General features: G+C 36.5%; 1 protein-coding gene across 1 annotated transcript in view; it reads left to right on the top strand.

Annotated features, from left to right (window-relative positions):
- The window catches only part of ITFG1 (integrin alpha FG-GAP repeat containing 1), a 342666-nt gene that overhangs the window by 69886 nt on the left and 246210 nt on the right, over positions 1-26570 (top strand). Inside the window, exon 7 of the mRNA XM_049620921.1 lies at positions 14962-15023. Coding sequence (XP_049476878.1) covers positions 14962-15023 — 62 coding nt within the window. The remainder of the gene's footprint in view (positions 1-14961; positions 15024-26570) is intronic.

The following is a 26570-nucleotide window of genomic DNA, read 5'->3' as shown; positions in this document are numbered from 1 at the left end:
GACTGGTGTGTGCCTTCTCTTCCCCTTTCCTAGGGGCGGGAATCACTGTGGGGTGGTGTGGCCCGTCTGGGCTACTTGCACACTGCCAGGCTTGTGGTGCTGGGGATCTGGCGTATTAGCTGGGGTGGATCGGCAAGGTGCAAGGGGGCCGAAGGGGCAGTCTCAGCTCGCTTTTTCTTCAGAGATCCACTTCGGGAGGGGCTCTGCGGCGCCGGGCGGGAGTCAGACCCGCCGGAGAGACGGATCTGCAGAAGCACAGCGTTGGGTGTTTGCATGGTGCAAGCAAGTTCCCTGGCAGGAACTGGTTCCCTTTGGGATTTTGGCTGGGGGGTGGGCGAGGGAGATGGCGCTGGCGAGCACCTTTGTTCCCTGCCAAGCTGAGCTCTGTGGTCCGGGGCTCAACAACTCTCCCTCCCGTTGTCCTTCAAGCCCTCCCGTTCTCTGAGCAGAGCTATTAGCTTATAACCTTCCAGATGTCAAGTCCCGCTTGCTGTCGGAACACACTCCATCAGGCCCCTCCGCTTTTGCCAGCCAGACTCAGTGTCTCTGCTTGGCCGGCGGGCCGCCCCTCCTCCCCGGTTCCCTCCCGCCAGTCTGTGGAGCGCGCACTGCCTCTCCGCCCTTCCTACCCTCTTCCATGGGCCTGTGGTCTGCGCTTGGCTCCGGAGACTCAGTTCTGCTAGTCTTCTGGCGGTTTTCTGGGTTATTCAGGCAGCTGTAGGTGGAATCTAAGTGATCAGCAGGACGCGCGGTGAGCCCAGCGTCCTCCTACGCAGCCATCTTCCCAGGATCCATTTAGCATTTTGAATGTATTGGTGCACTGCCTTCTGGCCTCCCAGTATTTCTGATTAGAAATCTGCTTTTAATCTTATTTAGGATCTCTTGTGTGTGATTAATTGCTTTCAAGATTCTCTCTTTGACTTTGTCTTTTGAAAGTTTTGATTATAATGTCTTGGTGTGGCTCCTTTTGAATTCATCTCTTTTTTTGGAGTTCATTGGACATCTTGGATGTTTATATTCATGTCTTTCGTCAAATTAAGGAATTTTTTAACCATTAGTTCTTTAAATTTTCTCTTTGCCCCTTCCTTTCTTCTTCTCCTTTAGAGACTTCCACAGTGTCCCACAGACCCCTTAGAGATTATGCCTTTTTCTTCAATCTTTTATCTCTGTGTTCTTCAGACTTAGTAATTTCCACTATCCTTTCTTCAAGTTCAATGCCTTTTTTTTTTTTTTTTCCTTCTGCCTGCTCAGATCTGCTTTTGATTCCCTCTGGTGGATGTTTTATCAGTTACTGTCTTTTTACGTCTAAAATTTTATGGCAGTTTATTTTTAGGTTTTCTCTTTATTGATGTTTCCATTTTGTTCAGATATTGTTTTGACATTCTGAACATCTTCCTATAGTTCTTTGAACATCTTTAAGATCATTGTTTTAAAGTCTTTGTTTACTAGATCTGCCAAGAGGTCTTTTTCAGGGACAGTTTCTGTTTTTTGGGTTTTTTTTTTTTTTTCCTTTAAATGGGCTATACTTTACTTTTTCTTTGTATGCATTGTGAATTCTTACTAAACACTGGACATTTGAATCTAATAATGTTTTAACCCTTGAAACCAGATTCTTCCCCTTACCCAGGCTAACTGGTTTTTGTTGTTGTTATTGTTTATGGTTTTTGATTGTTGTAGGCTCTCTCAGTGCCAAGGGTCAACCTGAGGTGTAAACTTAAAGTCTTTTCAGGTTTCTTTTGGGCCTGAGCCTTTCCCTGAGCATGCATGGTCACTTTTTAATTTTTCCCGTATATTCAGTTGTTTTTTAATGTCCTAGTCTTTAATGTATGGTTCCTAAATTGGGAAAAAAAAAAAAAAGAGAAAAATGCGGGTGGGGAAACTAACCCTTTAGATCCCCTGAAGTCACTGTAGCTGAAAGTGGGGGGGATGGCTACCCTCTTCTTTGCCTTAACCTCTGTGATCAGATACAGCAATAAGTGATCAGAGAATAGATTCCCGGTATTTGGAGGACAGGATCCTCTTTGCCATCCCCAGCTTCTGCAAACTGTTGATGTTGCTTCAGGAACAGGCGCACACTACCTTCCATGGAGCTGGGAATGAGAGATGAATGGCTGATACTGGGCTGGGAGCTGAAATAGACCAAACTTAACTGCAGTTTACCATCCATGCATTCCTCTGGAAATTGTAAGCCTTTGATAGACTACAGAATTCCAAAATAATTACATGAGACAGATTCTGCCAGTGTAGTTGTTGTCTTGGTGGCGAGACAGGTTCTTGGTGCTTCCTACTTTGCCATCTTCCCAGAATCATGTCCCCTATAGTCACTCTTAACTGAATAAACTTGAAAAGATCAATTCTGTAAGCAGTTATAGAAAACGAAATTTGCCTGCTGCCTCTTTGCCATTCTTTCTTGTAGGATCTTTCTAATCTACCACAGACCTTCTCTTGAACTCCCAGAATACTTGAACACCAGCACAGCCCTTTGGATTGTGTGTATTGTGTGTGCGGTGTATCATTACATTACCGATTATCTAATTATGCTGGAGGAATAAAGGCTCATGCACCCTGAAGTATGACATAGTCAGAAAAGGAGCAGATACATTAGGTGGATGTGTCCTTGGCTGTTGTTAGAGATCCAGGAAACTCTGGGGACCAGGTGACCTTCCTTATTTCATCCTGAGCATCTAAGCTCCAGTTGTCCTAAAATCACAGTGACACCACTTTTCTACTAGCTCTGCTTCTGTGTATTGTTTTACTTTTCCCTCTACTGGTTAGCTGGTTTTGCTCCTCAGAGGCTACAGCTTTTGACGTGTACACAGTGACCCTGGGATGACAGTAGTTTTAGTGGGGCTATCTTTGTCTCTCTCCCTGATCACACTCAACTGTTAGGCTAATTGCCAGCTGATTGCTCTGTTATTATTTTTTTAATCTTTATTTTTGAGAGAGAGAATGAATGAATGAATGAATGAATGAATGAATGAATGAATGCAAGCAGGGGCAGAGCAGAGAGAGAGGGTGATACAGAATCTGAAGCAGGCTCCAGGTTCTGAGCTGTCATCACAGAACCCAACAGGGCTCAAACTCACAAACCGCAAGTTCATGAACTGAGTCGAAGTCAGACACTTAACCGACTGAGCCATGCAGGTGCCCCTACCTTGGGCATAAATTGCTCCATAGTCTCATGTAATTAACTTTGGACTTCCTTGCAGGTTAGTTTATGTCAGTGTTTTAGGTTGTTTACACCCCAGAAAGGCTCTTATTTCTTCTTTCCGTAATTCTCTCTGCTAAGTTATCCTGTGTGTGGTTTAGGATGTTTCTTTCTTGAAGACTGATAGCCTACTCTTAATTGCTTTTTTTTTCATTGGTTTTGAGTGTGCCCTTAGGCTTGAACTTCCCAACTTTCTGTTTCAAATAAAGTCAGTTTTTTAGACAAGAGCTTGGGAGCTCTCTGTGTGCCTCCTGCCTCTCCTCCTAGGTAAAATCTTTCAGCCATGGCTCCAGAGTTGGGAGCCAAGACAGTGATTCTGCAAGTGACATACCTGCTTTAGGAGCAGAGCACAGGTTGAGGATGGTAGCTTCTGATCCTCTTGGCTTACCTCTCTAGCATAGAACCAACACCCTACAAATGAGCTGTGGTGCAGGTGATCAGAGCACCACTATTTTAAATGTGCTCTGCCTTGGGAAGATCCTCCTAAGGAGGAGGCCAAGTTGAAAAGAGATCCCCTGACATCTCAGCTACTCTCACTTGAAATTTAGCCTCTGGAACAATTGCTGGGAGAGGTAAAAAAAAAAAAAAAAAAAAATACTGGCACCTGCCCCTCCTGAGAACATACCACAACCCTTGATTACTCTAGAAGAATAAATTGGTATAGAGGAATAGATTGTTTGGTAGCTGGGGAGAAAGGGAACCCTCTGTTTTGGCTCCATACCTACCTAGAGCAGAGTTTTCTGTCACACTGACCTAGGATGGGAAGGGAAAGAGCTGGTTGTGGTTCAGATGCCACAGATCTCACTATTCTTATTGAGTTTTAGTATATTTTTTTTATGAGATGTTTCTCCATCTGCTGACGGCTTTTTATAACAAAGTCCAGAGACTTTCAGCAGCTGTGGGTTTTTTTAATGATTTTTTCCCCCTGGGTTTTTTTCCCTGCTTGTTTTGCTGGGGAGCAGGTCTATGACACTACCTCCTCATGCTGTGATCCAGAGATGGAACTTTCACATTTAGTAGGCATTTGCCAACCTTAAGGAGTCCATCATAATGCCAGACCATGGTTTTTGTTTAAGCCTATGGCCTTGAATTTTGTTGTTTGCTTTTTCTGGTGGGGCTTTTTCAGGATAAGGTTTATAATGATGTTATATGGGATTCTGTCATGTTAGAGATTATTCTGTAAGTAAATATGATAAATTTACAAAGCATCATTAGAACTTTCCTATCTGGCTTAACAAGCCTTTCCTTTTCTTAATTTTGACAGTGTTTTAATTAGGTTTTCAGTTTTAAATAATGAAGTTCTGATTCTCATGTAAGGCCCTTTAACATTAAAAAAGAAAGGTTAACTCTCTTCTTACTGATGTGAACACTCTTAACATGACCTATAAATAACATTCTGCTATTACAATGGGCAGAGAAGACATACTTAAAAAAAGGTTAATTAGAGGTTTAATAGACACCGTAAAGTTTACTATTTGCATTACAACTGTCCACTTTCCATATCACTAAATATGTACTTTTGGAGCTAACATAAAGTTTTTAAAATTATTTCGTGTAGCTATTTGAAAGGAAGCTTTAATGCATTTAATATACAATTAATTTTTATGTTTACTCCCTACAGTGCTTGTTTCTACTTCACAAATACATTTGTAATGTCACATGTGAGATTTGGGTACTATTTTAATCAAATTCCATAATCTTGAGGAAATTATTTACTTCTCAGAATTATCATTAACTTCAGATTTTGTATAGCTGGAATGGGTATATGAGCAATTTTTGTAATTATCAAGCATACTTAGTATGTATATCAGTAATATAAGTTTTACCTAATACTTGTTTCTGAATAAGAGAAGGCTGTATGTCTCATTATTTTAATTGCTTTAACTTGAAGTTTTTTAATTATCTGATTGTTTGGTTTTAACTTATTCCATATATGAGGAGTTTTAATACAATAAAACATCATGTGTTGGTAATGTTAGCACTTCACTGATGTGAGTATTGTAACTTCTAAAAGTAATTACCTGTTAAGTTTCTGACCATACAAATGTCACCTTCTCAGTGAAGCCCTCCCCAAATTCATCTAAGCAGTCAGTGAGTATCTCTGTCAACTCAGTTCCCATGGTACACATGTATAATTCTAGCACAGCCATCACCAGACGTTATTTGTCTTTCTACATCTGTCTCCCCCACAGACAAGTTCCTCAAAAGTAAGGAGTACGCCCCCTTTGTGTTTATCTAATACCTAATTAAGTCCCAGGTGTATCAGAGGTGCTCAAAAGATGTTGAACAAGTGGGTGGATATGATATGAAAGAAATCTTAAAGATCATTTAGTTTAACCACATCATTTTATAGGCAAGGAAATGAAGCCCAGAGAGGTTAATGCTTTACTTTACTTTTTCTAACTTGCTGGAATTTATTACACTTTAAGCATTTTATCACCACACTGCTCTATATTTAGCAAAAGTATTCCCATCTAATATGTTCCAGAAATGTGATGCATAGAAAACATATAAATGAATTCTCTCATGAGGGTCACTGTTATTCTAGTTTGCAGAAAGTTCTTCTGTGGTGCTTTGAAGGAGACTAGGATGGGGGCGCCTGGGTGGCTCAGTCGGTCAAGCATCTGACTTCAGCTCAGGTCATGATCTTGCGGTTCATGAGTTCGAACCCTGCACTTTCAGTGCACAGCCTGCTTGGGATTCTCTCTCTGCCCCACCCCCACTTTCACTCACTTGCTCTGTCTCAAAATTAATTAATAAACTTAAAGAAAAAAAATCCCTATAAGAAAGAGACTGGGACCAGGTAAGAAGAGAAGCTGGCACACAATTGAAGAGTTCCTAAATGGGATGGGGCATAACTGCCTACTGTTAGAAGTTTGCTTTTGAGTGACTATGAGCATTTCAAATAATTCCTTTTGTATGGTAAACTGTCCTACACATGGATTTACAAGAGGAATAATCTGATGAACTCTTCTGACCATATGTATTGTGTTTTGCAGTTCAGTCTGACATAGCCATTATTAGAGAGATCAACAGCTTCCACTCATAAATTTTAGAGCATTCATCACCTTGATTGAATCATGCCACTTGAGAATTAAATTACTTTCAAGTTGAATTTGATTTTAAATGTCTAGCAACTGTTTTTGTGAGCAAAATTGAGGTTTCTTCTCTAACCCGAACCCCCTGAGTAGGAGAAGCCCATTGTGTAGCGAAAATTAAGAATTCTATTAAAAATGATACAACTCAGGAGACAGAAATCTATAAAGGATACATTTGTGGTCCTTTAAAGGTCCTTTAACATCATTATAGACTGACACACAATATTTTTTTCTTTATGCTTCTACACATAAGTTGGGTTTTTTTTTTTTTAGCTTTTATTGAAATTCCAGTTAGTTAACATACAGCTTAATACTAGTTTCAGTAAAATTTAGTGATTCATCACTTACGTATGACACACAGTGCTCATCACAAGTGCCCTCCTTAATACCCATTACCCATTGAGCCCACCCCCAACCCACCTCCCCTCCCCTTCATTATTCTCTATAGTTCAGAGTCTATTTTATGATTTGCCTGTCTCTTTTTTACCTCTATGTTCATTTGTTTTGTTTCTTAAATTCCACATATGACTGAAATCATATGGTATTTGTGTTTCTCTAACTTACTGAGCATAATACTCTCTAGCTCAGTTCATATCATTGCAAATGGCAAAATTTTATTTTTTGATGGCTGAGTAATATTCCATTGTGTATATATATACCACAACTTCTTTATTCTTCAGTTGATGGACATTTGAGCTCTTTCCATACTTTGGCTATTGTTGATAATGTTGCTATAAACATCAGGGTGCGTGTATCCCTTGAAACAATATTTTCATATCCTTTGGGTAAATACACAGTACTACAATTGCTGGATCATAGGGCAGGTCTATTTTTAACTTTTTGAGGAACCTCCATGCTGTTTTTCAGAGTGGCTGCACCAGTTTGCATTCCCACCAACAGTGTAAGAGGGATCTCCTTTCTCCACATCCTCGCCAACATCTGTAGCTTAATCTTTTTATTCAGAGGAAATAAGTACTCAAAACTCCAACGTGTCATGTAAGTGCTGTGTAGGCAACTGTTGAATAATTAGCAACTATGACGTCTTCATAAATTTGTAAATGAGACAAGTGGATGTGATAAGAAAGGCTCAGGATTTTGGAATAAAAGGACTAATGGAAGTAGATTCCCTTATTGTATAAGTCAGGTGGATGCAGGTTGATGTCATAGCCCTGAGAAAAAACATCAGGCCAAATGCAGTTCTAAGATTTGTGTTATAAAACATTCATTTCAAATTTACTTTAATGACAGATAATGGAAAATCTGAAAATCTTAGTGGTGATTAATACCAGGTTCTTGTTCTCCAGTTCTTTCCATCATTAAGTATTATCATCTCTAATGAATTCTTTACCTTCTGAAACATAGAGAACTCTTCTAGAAGATGAAGTGTCTTCTCATATTGGAATTTTGAATCATAATGTCTGTTCACCCATAGAAACATAAGATTTAAAACATTAAAACTGCACACTCTCTTGGATTCTTTTAAGACCCTGACCTCTTAGGAGTAGAGGAAATACGTGACTTCAATTGAAATATATGTATAAAACACTAAAATTCAGAACATTGCTAAGACTTACTATTAACTTATCATAATGACCTTGAGCACATTTCTCTTAAATATTCAACATGCAAGTTCTGAAAAACAAATATCCTGTGGTAAAAAATGTAAGTAAAATATATCTTCATTTGTTAATAATCCTCGTCAAAGGAAAATTATAATCCCCTTAAACATTCAATTTCAGGGTACTTACTAGGCCTCTCTCATCATTTGTTGCCAGCAGCCTATTACTTCAAGTTTATTTTTTTCACCTGAGATTTTTGTGTTCCTACACAATCTGAAATAAATAAATTCAAGGTTTTTTTTTTTTCTTTCTTTCCTTACAACAAAAGTACTTCTGGTAAAGATTTCACTGATGAGGGAAGGTGGGCAGGAGTTGTTTATTGTTTACCCATGATTTTGGGCTTCCACTCTTATAATGTGTTGCTGTGTTCCAGAGTGTGCTAAGTCTTTGTTATCTTGTGTACATACTCTTAAGTTGGAGGTAGTCAGAGCTCTCTGCTTAGTGAATCTTCATATGGGGCCCAGTGTTTCAGGATAGGAAAAAGAAAGGGAAGTCTAGATAAAAGGTTATGAACTTAAAAAATTGAAAAATGATTCCTAGAAATGTATACTTTTTCCTAAGAACACTGTCTTGTGAATGGACACCCATTTAAACAGCTTCCTCATGTCTTATTAAATTACTGCATCTGTACAGAATATGATTTAGCAGTATTATTTGATATAGGGAAATATAAGAAGGAGGGTTGCTTCTGTGTAAACAGATATATAAGCAAAGCAGTCATCTATCAAAGGTTTCAATCTAGTACCTGTGGCTGAAACTGGAGTCTGCAGACATGTTTCTGATTTTGTGCCTCTACTGCTTAAAATATTTTGAATTAGATTTCAATATTTTTAAAATATAATTTTTCATATTTAAGGAAACCATATTTCCATACCTGCCATTGCCTGGAGCTAATTAGTTGCTGTCCTCTTTGGTCAGTGATAGGCGCTTGTTACTTCTTTTAGGTCTCCTACTTCCCACTGTATCATCCATCCTGAGACCAATATAGTCTCAGGTGTTAAAAGTGGGGCATTTGATCATCTTGGTTGTACTAGGGCCTGCTAACTTATTTAATTTGGGGCATCGTGCCTAACAGTGTGTGAGTTGATGACCTCGGAACCACAGAGTGCAAACTGCTGCTGGGAAGGGGAAGAGCTCATTTGTCTTCACAATTTCAGCTGTCATATGGCTTTCAGTGTGCTTTTCTTTGAACAAGTGGAAGCAGGGGAAATCTGCTTTTATTCTACACTCTTATGCTGATCTTTGCTATAACCAGGCCTGAGATATACTGGACAGTATTATAGAACAGATGTAAACATGAGCTTAGCATGTCCTCCTGGCTCAAGCATTGAAACAGCACAAACTATGATATTGCTTTGAACCATTCTTTGTGGAAATATCTGATGCGATGCTTCCAGGAAATACTAAAAATGTTTTATTAACTATATTTTTCCAAATAAACCATAATATATACTCCTTTGGGAATATAGTGACTTTCACTATTCAAGGAGAGTTTCTTCATGCAGAAGTCTAAATGACATTATGAATACTTTTTAAACATTTCCACCAAAATATGTTTTTAAACCATCAAGACTTAACACTGAAAGGGTACAGTGCCAGAAATTACAGTTTTTAACCTCTTCCTTCATATCATACATAGTATATGGAAAGGGTGTTAGGTGCCCATTACCATCAAACTTTAAACTTTAATCACAGTCATAAAACTTCGCATTTTTCTTAACATGGTTTAGTTTGCATAGTCAAACTTCCAATTTAAGTTTTTAAAACTCCTAAGTGGGCTTCCTTTTGATGCCAACTTTAACCAGAAGCCTTTTCATTTGAAAAGAAGACTGCACTGCACTTAGCAATGTTTAAAAATGCAGTAGCTTACTCCTTTCAAGCTGTGAATGGAGATAATTGAAGCAGTACCATTTGATGTTTTTGTACACACTTACTTGACTATGAGTCTGTGTTTTCTGGAGAAGAATGCATGTGCATTGAATAGTTTCACTATTTTACGTGTTACAAGATTTTAATGAAAAAGGATTTAATTGAGTTTGGGATTTATGTCCTGAATTTTTCACTAACTCATGATGTGATCTTTTGTTAAAGATTATTTCTTCAAGTGAGTACCAGTGATGTCAGCTATCATCATACTGTTTCTATTAGCATTTTAAAAATTAGCTTCCAAGACAGGAAAGGCAAATCCAGATCCAGAGTATGGTCTACTCCTATAAAGTGAATTGCTGCCTCTTCTAGGATGGAAGGGATCCAATGTAGTCACCTTGTCCCCAACTCTTTATTCTGCTCCACCCCATACTCCACTCCCTACTCCACCCTTTACCCCGTCTTGATCAAGCACTCTCAGAGTATAGTCTCATGCATACTGTCCTAGCTCCTACCACTAAATGTTAGCTAGGTCCTGGACTTAATTCAGGCTATAGTTTTTTCCTTTTCATGTCTATCCCATTCCTGGCCAGATTATTTTGTAATTTGACCCCACTTTTTGGCATAGTGGCCAGGAGAGAAGATGAGACAGACTGTAGGAAGTGGGAAGCATGTTGCCCAATGGCAGCAGAATCTTCTCCATCATCTTTAAACAAGGGAGAACACTAGCATTTAGGAGAAACTTCATCATTTTCAAACAGGAGCCTTTAACAGTTCCTAATCCATGAAACAAGTATCATTCTTTCCTAAGTAGGGCCCTAACCTTGCTTAAGGTTAAGACCTGCTTAGGTTGAGAATTTAACCTTCTTGGGAGCTCTTTTACTCTTATCATTAAATCCTGGTCTTGGTCTTCAGCCCATGTTTGCCCTCCTACTGCAGGAGATGAGAACCTCTAGATGCTACCCAAGAGAGGCCCTCTGGCTTTCACACATAGCTTTTAATTTGTGAGCAGTCATTGTTAGCCTTTGGTCTCTCCTGTATTTCCTCAGGTAAGCTTAGCAACACCTATCTAATTCCACTGTCCTTCTGATTAGTATTTACCCCTTTTTCTCAAAAAGCCTGAATGATCACACCCTCTAGTGCATTCCTTTCCACTGGAATATCATCCCAATTATACCAGTAAAAGATAGTATGGCCATCTGTGCACTGCTTACCCCTGTGAAAGAATCCTTATTGGCAGTCCCTTGTTAGGTGATCCAACTCCAAAATCTTAGTATCTGCTTTCTCAGATCTCTTGGTATCAGTTGTTGTAGACTGCATTTCCTAGGATGTAGGCTCTGAGCTGGAAACTAGTGTGCAAGAAGTTTAATTTTAGGGACTGCTCTGGTAGTTGGTACTGCTGGAGGAAAAGGGAAGGAAGCAGAGTTGGGCCATGATTTAGTGTCAATAAAAGCCTCAACTGACCTTGGGCTTCTGAATGTGCAGTGGCCCTGAAGAGTTGTCCTGAGTTATGGTGAGAGGGTCTAGCCTTTATTTCTCTGAACTGATTAGTTATTGGATGCAGGCCAGGCTACAACGTTTGGCAGAGTAGCTCTTTTCACCCAAAGCTGTTCCAGAAAGGGCGACTACAAAGGGCTGTCTTCCAGTAGCATTTCCAGCAGCTGAAGTAATAAGTCCTTCATCCTAAGAGGGGACCTGGGTGGCATGTCACAGCACCCACTACAGTTTCATTGGGAACATTTCCTTTCATTATATCGTGTGGATTACTCTCAACCATGTAGGAGGGTGAGAACTTTGTTGCTTTGTTGACTAAAATTTTTTTCTAGCTATTATTTCGTTCTCATTTCATTCAGAGTCAGAGGTGATTCTTCATATTGAATTGTTAAAAATTGTCTCTTTTTCTCCACATAATGAATCATTTATTTTTCCTATAACCTTTTTTATACAATTGAATAGGGAAAAGATTTTTTTAATCTGTTTTACAAGGTACTTCTAATCCTTCATCTCACTTTACTGTATTCCAAAATCTTAGTAAATACCCCATGAAGCTATGAAAATAGAATCAGCAAAAATTGTGGTTATAGTTGTTCAATTTTCTAACTATGAATGAAAGAGCAAAAAGCTCTTAAGTTATAACCTTTTATACAAATATATTGAGACAAGTGCAACACCAACAGAAAAAAAAAAAAAAAACATTTTGTGTTATTTTTCCAGGAATGATGAGAGGTTGCTGGTAACCATCCACCCCTCCCTTCTAAATATCCCTGCATGGCCATTCATGGTAATGAAATAGCTCTTCCAATCCAACAAAGCTAACTGGTTTATCAAGGCCACAAGTCTATGATCCCTCATCAGAAAGATGCCTTCTCATCTATTCTCAAATGCATTAAGAATTTCAACAGTGTAATGCTTTCTGTTTGAACAAATTCACCTCTGTTATATAATAATAGCATAATTATCCCTTTTTTTATGTCTTTCAAATAGCTCAGAGCTTGCACTGACATGGCTCTAAGTGATTCTTAGAAATCTCTGTGGCTGTTAATCCCTAATCACTTCCTTAACCTGATCACCCACCTTTTCAGATAATATAAAAATTAACAGCTTTTAAACATTTTTAAGACTGTAGTCACTATAATCAGTCATACTTAATTTTAATGAAATGCTTTAACAGAAGACCATTCTTTTCCCAAGACTCTTTAAAAAGGCAATAGAGTAACTATTTCTAATTTAGTTTTTGTATCTGCAAGAACCACTATATATGTTGAATAACTAAATGATTCAATATATATATATATAACTATAGTTATATACATATAACTATGTATCAGTTCAGAGTTCATATCAGTTCATATAACTATATGAATCAGTTCAGAGAAATAAAGGCTAGACCCTCTCACCATAACTCAATATATAACTATAGTTATATATATATATATTGAATCATTTAGTTATTCAACTAAATGATTATATATTTAGTATATATATATATATATATATATATACATACATACACACACACACTGTATACAGTGGTATATGTAAAGATATATATGGTATCATTTAATTATTAAACAGTCATTTGAGCACATATTATTTCCAAGCGCATAGGAACCACAAAGATAAAAACCAGTTAGGCATGACTCCTCCTTCAAGCAGCTCAGGAAAGACAGATGTGAAATCGAAATATCATGGTATCTTGTAATAACCCTTGACAGATATCATAGTGGAATAACAATGGAGGGAAAGCTGTGCCTAGAGAGAGGAATGGCCTCAGGAATGGTGGGGATACCAGATGGCTATGATGTAAAAGGGTACTACAGAGAGTCAGTTTCATGTAAGGGAGTAGCAGGACATGAGCATGGAAGCTTAGGTAAGTAGGCCTTTTTCACAGGGGGAGAAGAGATCCTGGAGGAGAAGGAATGAGATCAGATTTGCACTTCTGATTTTTCATCATGCTGATGGTAATGTGGAGGGCGTATGGAAGGAAGAGAGCATGTTGGCTGTAGGTATATCATCTCACAAATCTCAGGTATTCTATGGGATTTTTCCTAAATGAGTCTGGAAATAGACACTCACTGGGAGTGTATGTTTGATGGAGTAATGAAATTACCTTCATTAAAGACTACATTTGTATGTCCACAGGCAAAGCATCTTAGTGTAAAAATAAACACAGAGAAAAACATTGACATAAAGAATAGTTCCACTTACTTGTAATCAGGAGTTTGAGTATAACAAATTCTCACAATGAAGAATATTCCTTAGTTTTTTGGGGATTCTATGAAAATTATTATTATTATTATAACTATTATATAAATTAGCTTCATGAAATTCATATGAAAGCTCTACAGAAAACACATTAAAATGTGAAGGATATTTCTCTTAAACGTATTTAATGGTGCAAAAAAAAGAAAAAAACGTTTCTTTAAAATAGTCATCGTCTGCATATCACTGAGTTAATTCCCATTTTTAAAGCATAGAAGAATAATGTTATTTTAATATTCCTGAGTCAACTCATCATTTTTAAATTTTGTATATTTATTAAGTAAAATTGTCATTATGCAAATATAATAAATACTGCACTAGAATAGATTTGCAGTTCACCTGACCTTTGTTAGTAGGATGTTAGATTTGACTGTCAACCTATTCTTCAATAAATTTTATTAAAATCTTGCACTTTCCAATAAAACAGTTTTGTTTAGTTGGACTATATAAGGACAATTCTGTTCAAAATTTGAATATAATTTGTTGTTCATCTAACATGAGTACTAAAGATTTTTGTGCTAAAATACTGTTATTTAAAATAATTCTGAAACCCAGCTATGACATATAAGGAAACATAGCTTTTAAGTTGAGAAAGCACAATGTGATTCTGACTAGAATATTTTTTTTTAATATAGTCTACCTTAACCTAAAAATGTGTGTCATAAAAAGGTTAGTATGCATGGCCACTCTTATTTTTTTTAATTCAAAAATGAAAATTTTTATTATTTTTTAACTTTAAAAAAATTTTAACATAATTTATTGTCAAATTGGCTTCCATACAACACCCAGTGCTCATCCTAACAAGTGCCCTCCTCAATGCCCATCACCCACTTTCCCTGCTCCCACCCCCCATCAACCCTCAGTTTGTTCTCTGTATTTAAGAGCCTCTTATGGCATAACCACTCTTAAAAATAAAGAATGCTTGGGGCACCTGGATGGCTCAGTGGATTAAGCATCTGACTTCAGCTCAGGTAATGATCTCATGGTTCGTGAGTTCAAAGTTTGAGCCCCGCATCGGGCTTCTACCATTAGCGCAGAGCCTGCTTCAGATCCTCTGTCCCCCTCACTTTCTGCCCCTCTCCTGTCCATTCTCTCTCTCTCTCTCTCTCTCTCTCTCTCTCTCTCTCTCTCTCTCTGTCTGTCTCCCAAAATATAAATAAATATTTTAAAAAGAAAGAAAGAATGCTTTTGAAGGATTAACACCAAATTCACCCTTTAAATACATTTTCCTTAATTTACAAGTACAGGATCATCAGCTTGCTTTCTTTGATGGGATCAGGCTCCTTAAAATATAGTTTAAAATATGTTTAAGTACAACTGTATTAACTATTTTTATGTATTGCATTTCTTCCTGTTTTAAATGTACACATCAGTAACAACACTTACAATTCTATTATTTTCCTTCTAGATTTGTTCCTCACGACATTGTCTGCCTCTAGTACCTTCCAGTTTGAGATATGGGAAAATGTGGTAAGAAATCTTTTCTTTGAAGCATTTTTAAATGATGGCTTTCAGTAAAAGCACACAATTTTAGAAAATAAAATGAAAGTAATCACTTGGTTGGTTGGTTTCAACAATAAATAGAACAACTTTAAGAGCCTTTGGTTGCATTGCTGCATTCAAACTGCTGAATATTGCTGAAGGAAATGATTCATTCAGCATCAATTCCTCTGCAGGTTTTTAGGCATGACTGCCAATTAAACCAATCAGTCTGCCCTAATGTGAATGTTAACAGGGCCCCTGCTAGGCTGTCAGCTGTTGAGAGAGGTTACTATCATTTAATTTGTCAGCATGATGGTTTATTGAAAAAAACCCTTTTTTAAAAGACTAATTTTTCCTCTTTGCCTTCAGGCTTATATAAAATAATAAGAACAACACACACTAAACTGACTGCCAACTTGACCAGGATTAAGGAGTCTTTCCCAATATATATATATATTTTTAATTGCAAGTAGAAGACTCCCAAACTGATGATTTTATTTTATTTTACTTTTAGCTTGATGTAGATTGTATGAAATATTAATTAATGAAGAATAGGACACTCTAAGTCTTAAAATTGAATTTCATGCTATGTAACAGAAGACAGGATTTGAGGACAGGCCAAATTGGCCAACTGACTTTCATCAAGTAATGGTCAAGTATTGAACCTGACTTTCCTCATATGCAAAACGAGAATAAGAGTGTCTGCTTCATGTAATGTGAAAGTGAAGATTAAATGAAACAATGTGTGTGAAGTGCCAGGTACCCAGTAGACACTTAACAATTGTAATTTTAGATCTCTCAATTTCTCATCTATTTACTGATGATTGTGTTTTATTCAATTCAAATTAAACCCATAACATTTTACATTTTTTATTAAATATGGATGGAAAATAAGCATATCTCAAAAAATGTTCAGTACAAGTTTGTGGAAGGAAGTTCATTATTAGCCTTCAAGTAAAGGATAGTAATTGATGTTGGTCATGACTCAAATTTCTTCATAGAAGGAAACTAGGATGAGTGGAGAAGCTATGTGTAGATAAGAGCAGGACTTCTAAATGCTACTTCTACAGTAAACAACTTGATCCTTCTTTTTTCTTAACATGGGAAAAGTGAGAAATATAACTAAACCAGAACGATTTATTTTTGTTTACTTTTTAAAAAATTAATTATATTTCTTCTACTGATATTAGAAATATGATTGTTATATACTTAATTATTACTATAAATTAAATCTCCCACTGCTGGGGGATATTTGTTTTTTAGGTGGACTTGAAAACAATACCTAAAGTGAATCTTGAGGTATTAGATATGAGAAAATCAATCATTTTGATTAATCTATATCCATATGGAGGACAAAAAGCCTCATTGCACATAAATATAAGGTGTAATAAAATTATGAAATACTTTTAACTGTTTGATATCCTCTCAGCCTAGGCTGATTTTCTTTTGCCCTAGGTTAGATTTTTTTTTAACTTAAGTATAATTAACATTCAGTGTTATGTTCATTTCAGGTGTACAGTATGATGATTCAGCAACTCTATACACTTCTAAGTGCTTATCAGGATAATTGTACTGTTAATCCCCTTTATCTATGTCAGGCATCCCCTCACCCACCTCCCCTCTGGCAAATACTAGTTTGTTCTCTATATTAAAGAGGCTATTTTTTAATTTCTCTCATTTTCTTTATGCATTTGTTTCTTAAATTCCACGTATGAGTAAAATCATATGATATTTGTCTTTCTCTGACTAATGTTTTTTTTATCATTATACCCTCCAGAGTCATCCATATTATTGCAAATGGCAAGATCTCATTTGTATTTATGGATGAGTAATATTCCATTGCATATATACAACACCTCTTCTTTATCTATCTGTGAATGGATACTTGGGTTGCTTCCATATCTTGGCTATTGTAAATACTGATGCAGTAAACATAGGGGTGCATATATCTTTTCAAATTAGTACTTTTATTTTCTTTGGGTTGATACCTAGAGTGGAATCCTTGGGCCATATGGTAATTCTATTTTTAACTTTTTGAAGAACTTCTATGCTGTTTTCCACAGTACCTGCATCTGTTTGCATTACAGTCAATACACAGAGCGTTCCTTTTTTTCCCACATCCTTGCCAACACTTGTTATTTCTTACGTTTTTTATTTTAACCATTCTGACAGGTGTAAAATGATCTAATGATCATTTTAATTTCCATGATGATTAGTGATGTTGAACATCTTTTAAGTGTCTGTTGGCCATTTATTTCTTCTTTGGAAAAATGTCCATTCAGTTCCTCTGCCCATTTTTAAATCAAATTTTTGGGTTTTTTGATGTTGAGTTATATAAGGTATTTACATATTTTGGATATCAACCCCTTTTTGGATATCATTTCCTATTATATCCCGTTGGATAACTTCTCCCATTCAGTAAGTTGCCTTTTTGATTTGGTGATGGTTTCCTTTACTGTGCAAAAGCTTTTGATTTTTGGTATAGTCTCAATAGTTTAATTTCGCTTTTGTCTATCTTGCTTGAGGAGAGATATCTAGAAAAATATTGCTACAGCCAATGTCAAAGCAGTTGCCACATGTTTTCTTCCAAGGAATTTTATGGTTTCAGGTCTCACATTTAGGTCTTTAAACTGTTTTGAATTTAATTTTTCTGTATGGTGTAAGAAGGTGGTCAGTTTCACTCTTTTGCATTTAGCTGTCCAGTTTTCACAATACCATTTGTTGAAGAGACTTTCTTTTTCCCATTATATATTCTTGAACATATAAGTGTGGGTTTATATCTGGACTATATTCTGTTCCATTAATCTATGTGTTTATTTTTGTGCCAGTGCCACACTGCTTTGATTACTATAGCTTTGTACTCTATTTTGAAATCTGCGATTGTGATATCTCTAGCTTTCTTCTTCTTTCTCAAGATTGCTTTGGCTATTTGGGGTCTTTTTTTCATTCCATACAAATTTAGGATTGTTTGTTCTAGTTCTGTGATAAATGTTATTTGTATTTTGATAGGGATTGCATTAAATCTGTAGACTGTATAATGGAAATTATAACAATAGTGGGTCTTCCAATCCACAAGCATGGAATACCTTTCCATTTGTTTGTGTCATCAGTTTCTTTCATCAGAGTTTTATAGTTTTTGGAGTACAGGTCGTTCACCTTATTGGATATGTATATTTCTAAGTATTTTATTATTTTTGGTGCAGTTGTAAAAGAGATTGTTTTCTTAACTTCTCCTGCTGCTACTCCATTATTAGGGTATGTAAATGCAACAGGTGTCTGTATATTAATTTTATATCCTGTGACTTTACTGAATTCATTTATAAGTTCTAGTAGATTTTTGGTACATATTTTAGTAGGTTTTTTTTTTCTATACGTATCATCTGCAAATAGTGAAAATTTTACTTCTTACCAATTTGGATGATTTGGATGTCTTAGTGCCATGGCTAGGATTTCCAGTACTATGTTGAATAAAAGTGATGACTGGATATCCTTGTCTTCTTCCTGATCTTAGAGAAAAGCTCAGCATTTCATCATTGCATATATTACCCATGAGTTTTTCGTATATGACCTGTATTTTGTTGAGGTAGGTTTCCTCTAAAACTGCTTTGTTGAGTTTTTATCTTGCATAGATGTTGTACATTCTCAAATGCTTGCTGTGTATTTGCTGATATGATCACATGGTTTTCATCCTTTCTCTTGTTAATGTGACATATCATATGAACTGCTTTGAAAATATTAAACCACCCTTGCATCTCTGGAATAAATCCTTTTAATCATGGTGAATGATTTTATATGTATATTGGATTCGGTTTGCTAATATTTTGTTGAGGACCTTTCCATCTATGTTCATCAGAGTTAGTGTCCTATAATTTTCATTGTTTGCAGTGTCTTTTTCTGGTTTTGGTATCAGGGTAATGCTGGCCTCATAGAATGAATTGGATGGCTTTCCTTTCTCATCTGTTTTTTGGAATAGTTTGAGAAGATTAGGTATTAACTCTTCTTTTAATGTTTGGTAGAATTCATCTGTGAAGCCATCTGGTTCTGGACTTCTGTTTGTTGGGAGTTTTTTGGATATTGATTCAATTTCACTGGTAGTAATCAGTATGGTCAAATTTTCTATTTCTTCCCGATTCAGTTTTAAGAAGTTATAGTTTCTAGGAATTTATCCATTTCTTCTAGGTTGTCCAATTTGTTGACATATAATTTTTCACACACTCTTCTCTTATATTCCTTTGTATTTCTGTGGCATCACTTGTTATTTCTCCTCTTTCATTTCTTTTTATTATTTATTTAAATTTTAGTTAACATACATTGCAATATTGATTTCAGGAGCAGAATTCAGTGATTTATCACTTATATATAACACCCAGTGGTCATCACAACAAGTGCCCTCCTTTTAATACTCATCACCCATATAGCCCATCTCCCCCACAGTTCCCTCCCTCAACCCACAGTTTGTTCTCTATCGTTAAGACATCGTTTGTTGTATTGTCTCATGCGGTTTGTTTCCCTCTCTCCTTTTTCTGCTTCCTGTTTGTTCATCTGTTTTGTTTCTTAAATTCCACATACGAGTAAAATCACATGGTATTTGTCTTTCTCTGATTAACTTATTTCACTTAGCATTTTACTTTCTAGCTCCATCCACATTGTTGCAAGATTTCATTCTTTTTGATGGTTGAGTTCTATTCCATTGTATATATATACTACATCCTCTTTATGTATTCATTAGTCAATAGACATTTGGGCTCTTTCATAGTTTGGCTATTGTTGATATTGCTGCTATAAAAACATTGGGGTGCATGCATCTACTCAAATCTGTATTTTTGTATCCTTTGGGTATACCTAATAGTACATTTGCTAGATCATAGGTAGTTCTATTTTTAGTTCTTTGAGAAACCTCCCATACTGTTTTGCACAGTGGCTGCACCAGTTTGTGCTCCCACCAGCAGTGCAAGAGGGTTCCCCTTTCTCTGCATCCTTGCCAACACCTGTTGTCTCTTGTGTTGTTAATTTTAGCCATTCTGACAAGTGTGTGGTGATAATCTCATCATGGTTTTGATTTGCATTTCTCTGATGATAAGTGATGCTGAGCATCTTTTCATGTGTCAGCCATCTGAATGTCTTCTTTGGAAAAATGTCTATTCATGGCTTCTGCCCATTTCATACCTGAGTTGTTTGTTTTTTGGAGTGTTCAGTTTGATAAGTTCTTTGTAGATTTTGATACTAACCCTTCATCAGATACGTTGTTTGCAAATATAGTCTCCCATTCCGTTGGCTGCCTTTTCGTTTTGTTTCCTTTGCTGTCCTTTTTATCTTGATGAAATCCTAATAGTTCATGTTTTCTTTTTTTTCCCTTTCCTTTGGTGACATGTCTGATAAGTTCATGTGTTCGAAGTCAGAGAGGTGGCTACTTGTGTTCTTTTCTAGGATTTTGATGATTTCCTGTCTCGCATTTAGGTCTTTCATCCATTTTTGTGTATGGTTTAAGAAAGTGGTTTAGTTTCACTCTTCTGCATGTGGCCATGCACTCCTCTTTCATTTCTGATTTTTTATGCCTCTGGCTAAAGATTTATCAATATTTGTTGATCTTTTTAATATATCAGCTTCTGGTTTCATTGATCTCTTGTTTTTTAATCTCTATTTCATTTACTTCTGCTCTAATCTTTATTAATTCCTCTACTGGTTTGGGATTTTATTTGTTTTTATTTTCTAGCTCCTTTAGGTGTAAGGTTAGGTTGCTTATTTGAGATTTTTCTTGTTTCTCGAGGCATCTATTACTATAAACTTCCTGCTTAAAACCGCTTTTGCTACATCCCCAACATTTTGGATTCTTGTGTTTTCATGGTCATTTGTCTGCAGTATTTTTTTTATTTTCTCTTTGATTTCTTCCTTGACCCATTCATTGTTTAGTAGCATATCACTTAGCTTCCATGTATTTGTGTCCTTTCCAGATTCTTTCTTGTGATTTATTTCTAGTTTCATGAGGTTGTAGTCAGAAAAGATACATGATGTGCTTCCAGTCTATTTGAATTTATTGAGACCCAGTATGTGATCTAATCTGGAGAATGGTCCATGTGCACTTGAAAAGAATGAGTATTCCACTGCTTTAGGTCCATCCAGTATGTCATTCAACGCTATTGCTTCTTTGTTGATTTTCTGTCTGGATGATCTATCCATTGATGTAGGTGGAGTGTTAAAGCTCCCTATTATTGTATTCCTGTTGATTTTTCCTGTATGTCTGTAAGTATTTGCTTTATGTATTTAGGTACTACCATGTGGGGTACATAAATATTTACAGTTAGCTGTATCATACTCTTGTTGGGTTGTTCGCTTTATCATTATGTAGTGCCCTTCTTTGTCTCTTGTTGCAGTCTTTGTGTTTGGTTTTGTTTTTTTTTAAGTTTATTTAATGGGGGGTGGAGGGAAGGGGAAAGTGGGTGATGGGCATTGAGGAGGGCACTTTTTGGGATGAGCACTGGGTGTTGTATGGAAACCAATTTGACAATTTCATATAAAAAATAAAATAAGTTTATTCATTTATTTTGAGAGAAACTGACACAGTGCTGGTGGGGGAGGGTCAGAGAGAGAATGAGAGAGAATCCCAAGCAGGCCCCATGCTGCCAGTGCAGAGCCTGATGCAGGACTCAAACCCATGAAACAGTGAGATCGTGACCTGAGCCTAAACCAAGAGTCTGACGCTTAACCCACTGAGGCACCCAGGCACCCCTACAGTCTTTTATTTAATGTCTCTTTTCTTTGATATAAGTTTTACTACCCCAGTTTTCTTTTCACTTGCATTTGCATGGTAAATGGTTTTCCTCACTTTACTAAATTTCAATCTGCATGTGTTTTTAGGTCTAAAATGAGTCTCTTATAGGCAACAGATAGCTGCGTCTTGCCTTTCTACACATTCTGTCACCCTGTGTCTTTTAGTTGCAGTAGTCAGTCCATTTACATTCAGTGTAATTATTGATAGGTATGTACTTACTGCCATTTTGTTACTTGTTTTATGTCTGTTTCTGTAGTTCTTCTCTGTTCCTTTCTTCTTTTGTTGTCTTTCCTGGTGGTTTGATGGGTTTCTTTAGTGATATGCTTGGATTACTTATTCTTTATTTTTTGTGTATATTTTTTGTGTAATGTTTTGATTACATGGTTACCTTTAGGCTTATATATAACATCTTATGCATACAATACTGTGTATTGAATTGATGGTCACTTAAATTTAAACCATTCTAAAAGCACTAAATTTTTACTCCCCACCCCCCGCTATGTTTTACATACATGACATCATACGTTTCATCCTATTTTATTTTATTTTTTAATGTTTATTTCTTTTTGAGAGAGAGAGACAAAGAGTGTGAGCAGGAGAGGGGCAGAGAGAGGGAGACACAGAATCTGAAGCAGACTCCAGGCTCAGAGCTGTCAGCACAGAACCCAACATGGGACTCAAACTCACGAACAGTGAGATCATGACCTCAGTTGAAGTGGACACTCACCGACTGAGCCACCCAGGTGCCCCATCATTCTTTTATTTTGAGTCCCTTGACTGGTTTTTACACATATAATTGATTTTACTGCTTTTTTTTTCCCTTTAACTTTTGTACTGGTGTTATAAGTGATTAATCTGCTTTCCTTATGTTTGTATTTACCTGTGAAATTTTTTCCTTTCATAATTTTCTTACTCCTAATTATTATGGCCTTCTCTCTCCATTCATAGATTGCCTTTAACATTTCTCAGAAGGCTCAGTGTTGATGAACTCCTTTAACTTTTGTGTGTCTAGGAAACATTTTATCTCTCTTTCTCTTCTGAATGTTAACTTTGTTGGGTAGAATATTCTTGGTTGCAGGTTTTTCCTTTCAGTACTTTGAATATATCATTCCACTCCCTTTTGACCTGCAAACTTTCGGCTGGCAAATAAGCTTATAAGCCTTATGTGGTTTCCCTTGAATGTAACTGTTTTCTCTTACTGCTTTTAAAATTCTCTCTTTATCAGTACTTTATGCCATTTTAATTATTATGTGTATTATTATGAACCTGCTTGGGTTGATTTTGTTGGGGGCTTTCTGTGCCTCCCGAATCTGGATGTCTGTTTTCTTCACCAAATTAGGGATGTTTTCAGCTATTATTTTTTCAAATAAATTTTCTGCCCCTTTGTCTCTTCTCCATCTGGGATGCCTATAATGCAAATATTATTACACTTGATGATGTCACTGACTTCCATAAGTCTATTCTCATTTTTTATTATTCTTCTTTCTCTCTGCTGTTCAGCTTGGTTGCTTTCCATTACTCTGTCTTCCGGGTCACTAATTTGTTCTTCTCTCTCCTCTGATCTTCTGTTAATTCCCTCTAGTGCTTTTTTAATTTCAGTTATTATCTTCTTGTTCTCTAATTGGTTCTTTTTATATTTTCAATCTCTTTTTGAATGTCTCACTAAGGTTCTACACTCTTTTCTCAAGTCCAGTGAGTGTCTTTATGACCATTACTTTGAATTCTTTATGAGGCATATTGTTTATCTCCATTTCATTTAGATCTTTTGCTGTGGCTTTATATCTTTCATTTAAGAAATATTCCTATGTTTCTTCATTTTGTCTGACTCTCTGTTATATATTAGAGAAGTCGGGTATATTAGGGAAGTTTCCTGGTCTTGCAAATCATGGCAGCCTTCGGAATTAAACCTAGTAAAGCAATGTAGTAGGGGAAAACCTTCAAGAAGAGACCAGATATTTATTTGGTCTCTTCTATTATTGTTTTCTTTTAAAGAAAGTTAATAAAGTAAGTGATGGGCAGTAGAGACTAAGGGCTGTTCTTGCAGTAAAACAGCTGGATCAATAAGATACCCATATTGACAATTAATAAGTCACTGGTACAGTTAAGGGAAATGTAGACTTAGTATTAACTAATTTAAATAAAGTGTAGATTTTGTTAAATGGAGGATTATTTTCAGTTAGAGATTGGACAGACAATTTGTAGGATACACTAGTTGACCAAAAAAAACCCTCCAAATATCTATAAAGCCATATTAGGTAGTAGAGCTAGAGCTTTAGCAAATCTCATTAGAATGTGAATTGTGTACACAGTCCCATGCCCGTGCTCTGGGAGGCACAGAAATGAATGGAGCTTATAGGCCAAGAAGGCTAAGTATGGGCAGCTCTGGCTGGTATAATGAGGTATACAAACCTCATGCTACAAGTAGCTCAGAGACAGAGCAGTTGCTTCTGTTTGGTCTACCGAGGATCATCAGGGAAGACTCCATAAAGATTGGTATTTGAAATGGCCAGTTCAAATGAGCAGAATGTTAGTGGTTGGAAGTGAGAGAAAGAAAGAGATGGGGAAGGAAGTACACAGGAACCCAGGACATATTCAGAGAGTTGAACATGGCTGGTTTGGCCCAGAGCATGAAAAGATACTGGAAGGTAAGATAAGAAGAATTGGTTTAGACAAGATCAGCAGAAGCTTTGACTTCTAAACTAAGTAATTTAATCTTTTAAATATTTATTGAGAAGCTTTTAAACCTTTTAGGACTGAAGGTGAGATGAACAGAGTTCTCATTGTTGCCATTATCTTACTACTGTAGATCAGATAAGTTTGCATGGAAAATCTGGAAGCAGGGAGATAACTTAGGTGGAATTTACTATAACCTGGGAAAGAGGTGAATGATTAAAGGAATAAAGTATTGGGAATGGCCTAGAAGGGATAAATATGAAAAATATTTATCAATGCAAGGGTAATTTGTGTTTTGTACTAGTGACCAGTTAGAGAAAAGACAAATGAAATATCTAATTTGAGGTAGGGAAAAAAAATTATTTCAGATAAGAGATATATCAAGAAGGCAATTAGTAATGTAGGAGTAGACAGAGAAAGATAAATATCATATGACTTCACTCATATGAGGGCTTTAACAGACAAAACAGATGAACATAAGGGAAGGGAAACAAAAATAATATAAAAACAGGGAGGGAAACAAAACATCAGAGACTCTTAAATATGGAGAACAAACAGAGGGTTACTGGAGGGATTGTGGGAGGGGGCATGGGCCAAATGCGTAAGGGGCATTAAGGAATCTACTCCTGAAATCATTGTTGCATCATGTGCTACCTAACTTGGAACTAAATTTTTAAAAAATTTTTTTAATTAAAAAAAAAAAAAAAAGAAATATTCGGACTAGAGTTCAAGGAAGAGACTAGGTAAGTGTCACAAAGGAAAAGACTAAGGACAAAAATGGCAAAGCCAGACCCTTGGGTAATACCTACCACCCTTTATGTCAGAACTTATAGTCTTGACACTATTATCATTTGGGGCCAGATAATTCTTTATCATAGAGTTCCATCTTATGCATTGTAGGTTGTTTATCAGTATCTCTGACTTCTACTCACTTAGATGCTAGTAGCTACCTCCGATTTTGACAATCAAAAAGATCTCCAGACATTGCCCAGTGTCCTTGGAGAACAAAATCACCCCCCGTTGAGAATCATTGCTTTATATGAATAAAGATGTAAACACAAAATAGTCATCAGATATTACTTCTTGGTCGTTTTCTCAAACATTGTAAATATAACAATTTTAACATTAAATATTAAAACATATAGGCCAATGCATGGGTAGCCATCTATAAAAAAAGATACTTGTTATAACATTGCACCTTTGGTTGGAATTTAAGCAGAAACTGGCAGGTAGTGTCCTCTGTCACTGGCAGTGGGTTAGCTGCTTCAATGGCAGATGGTAGTGTTTGTAGCAGGAATAGTGGTATTATTATTAGTGTTCCTACTAGTGATAATAGTTAATGTTTACTAAATCCATACTGTCTGCATATATTCTACTAAGCACTTTATATGGACTATCTCACTAATCTTCACAAAACTTTGTAAAAATACATTTTCAAGATAAGTAAACAGATGCTTTTAGAGTAGAGCTAACTTATTTTGACCTGAAAGCTAGCAAACAGTGGAGCCAGAAGTTCAACTAGGAAATCTGTTTCTCAAATTTCTACCTATAAGTCATTCGTTGTACAGACAAAAGGAAAGGCAAAAGACATAGCTGCAGCAGAACCCCTAATGGCTTCAACAGTGAAGACCAGTGAGAACAGCATGGTAAAGAATGAGACCAAGTGTAGTGCATTCATGTCAAATAGCAGTCCATGAAAAAGGTACTCGGAGCTCCTAAGCATAGGACTGCCATTATAAAAATACTATATAAGTGCCTAATAACGCTACATTTTGTAGAATACTTTCTAATCTGTCATTGCATTGATACCATATAGAACCCTCGAGTAGACCATATGTTTATCCCCTTCTAAGGGCTTAGAGCTGAGACCCACAACAGTAAGTGGCTGTTCCAAAGTGATACAACTTACCAATGAAAGCGGAACTAGAACCCCTGTCATCTAACTCTACATCCAGTGCCCTTTCCATTAGTCTATTCTGCTCTCTAGGTATGAAAGAGTCTTGATTATATGCTAGTATTTCCTACGTTAGATAGGTACAAATAATTTCATGTTTGAAAATAAGTATGGACAAAACAGGAAAGAATATCCAATG

This window comes from Panthera uncia (genome assembly GCF_023721935.1).
Source record: "Panthera uncia isolate 11264 chromosome E2 unlocalized genomic scaffold, Puncia_PCG_1.0 HiC_scaffold_19, whole genome shotgun sequence".
NCBI classification, from domain to species: Eukaryota; Metazoa; Chordata; class Mammalia; order Carnivora; family Felidae; genus Panthera; species Panthera uncia.
The sequence above is the reverse complement of the archived record's forward strand: the minus strand, read 5'-3'. Positions and strand labels throughout refer to the sequence as shown.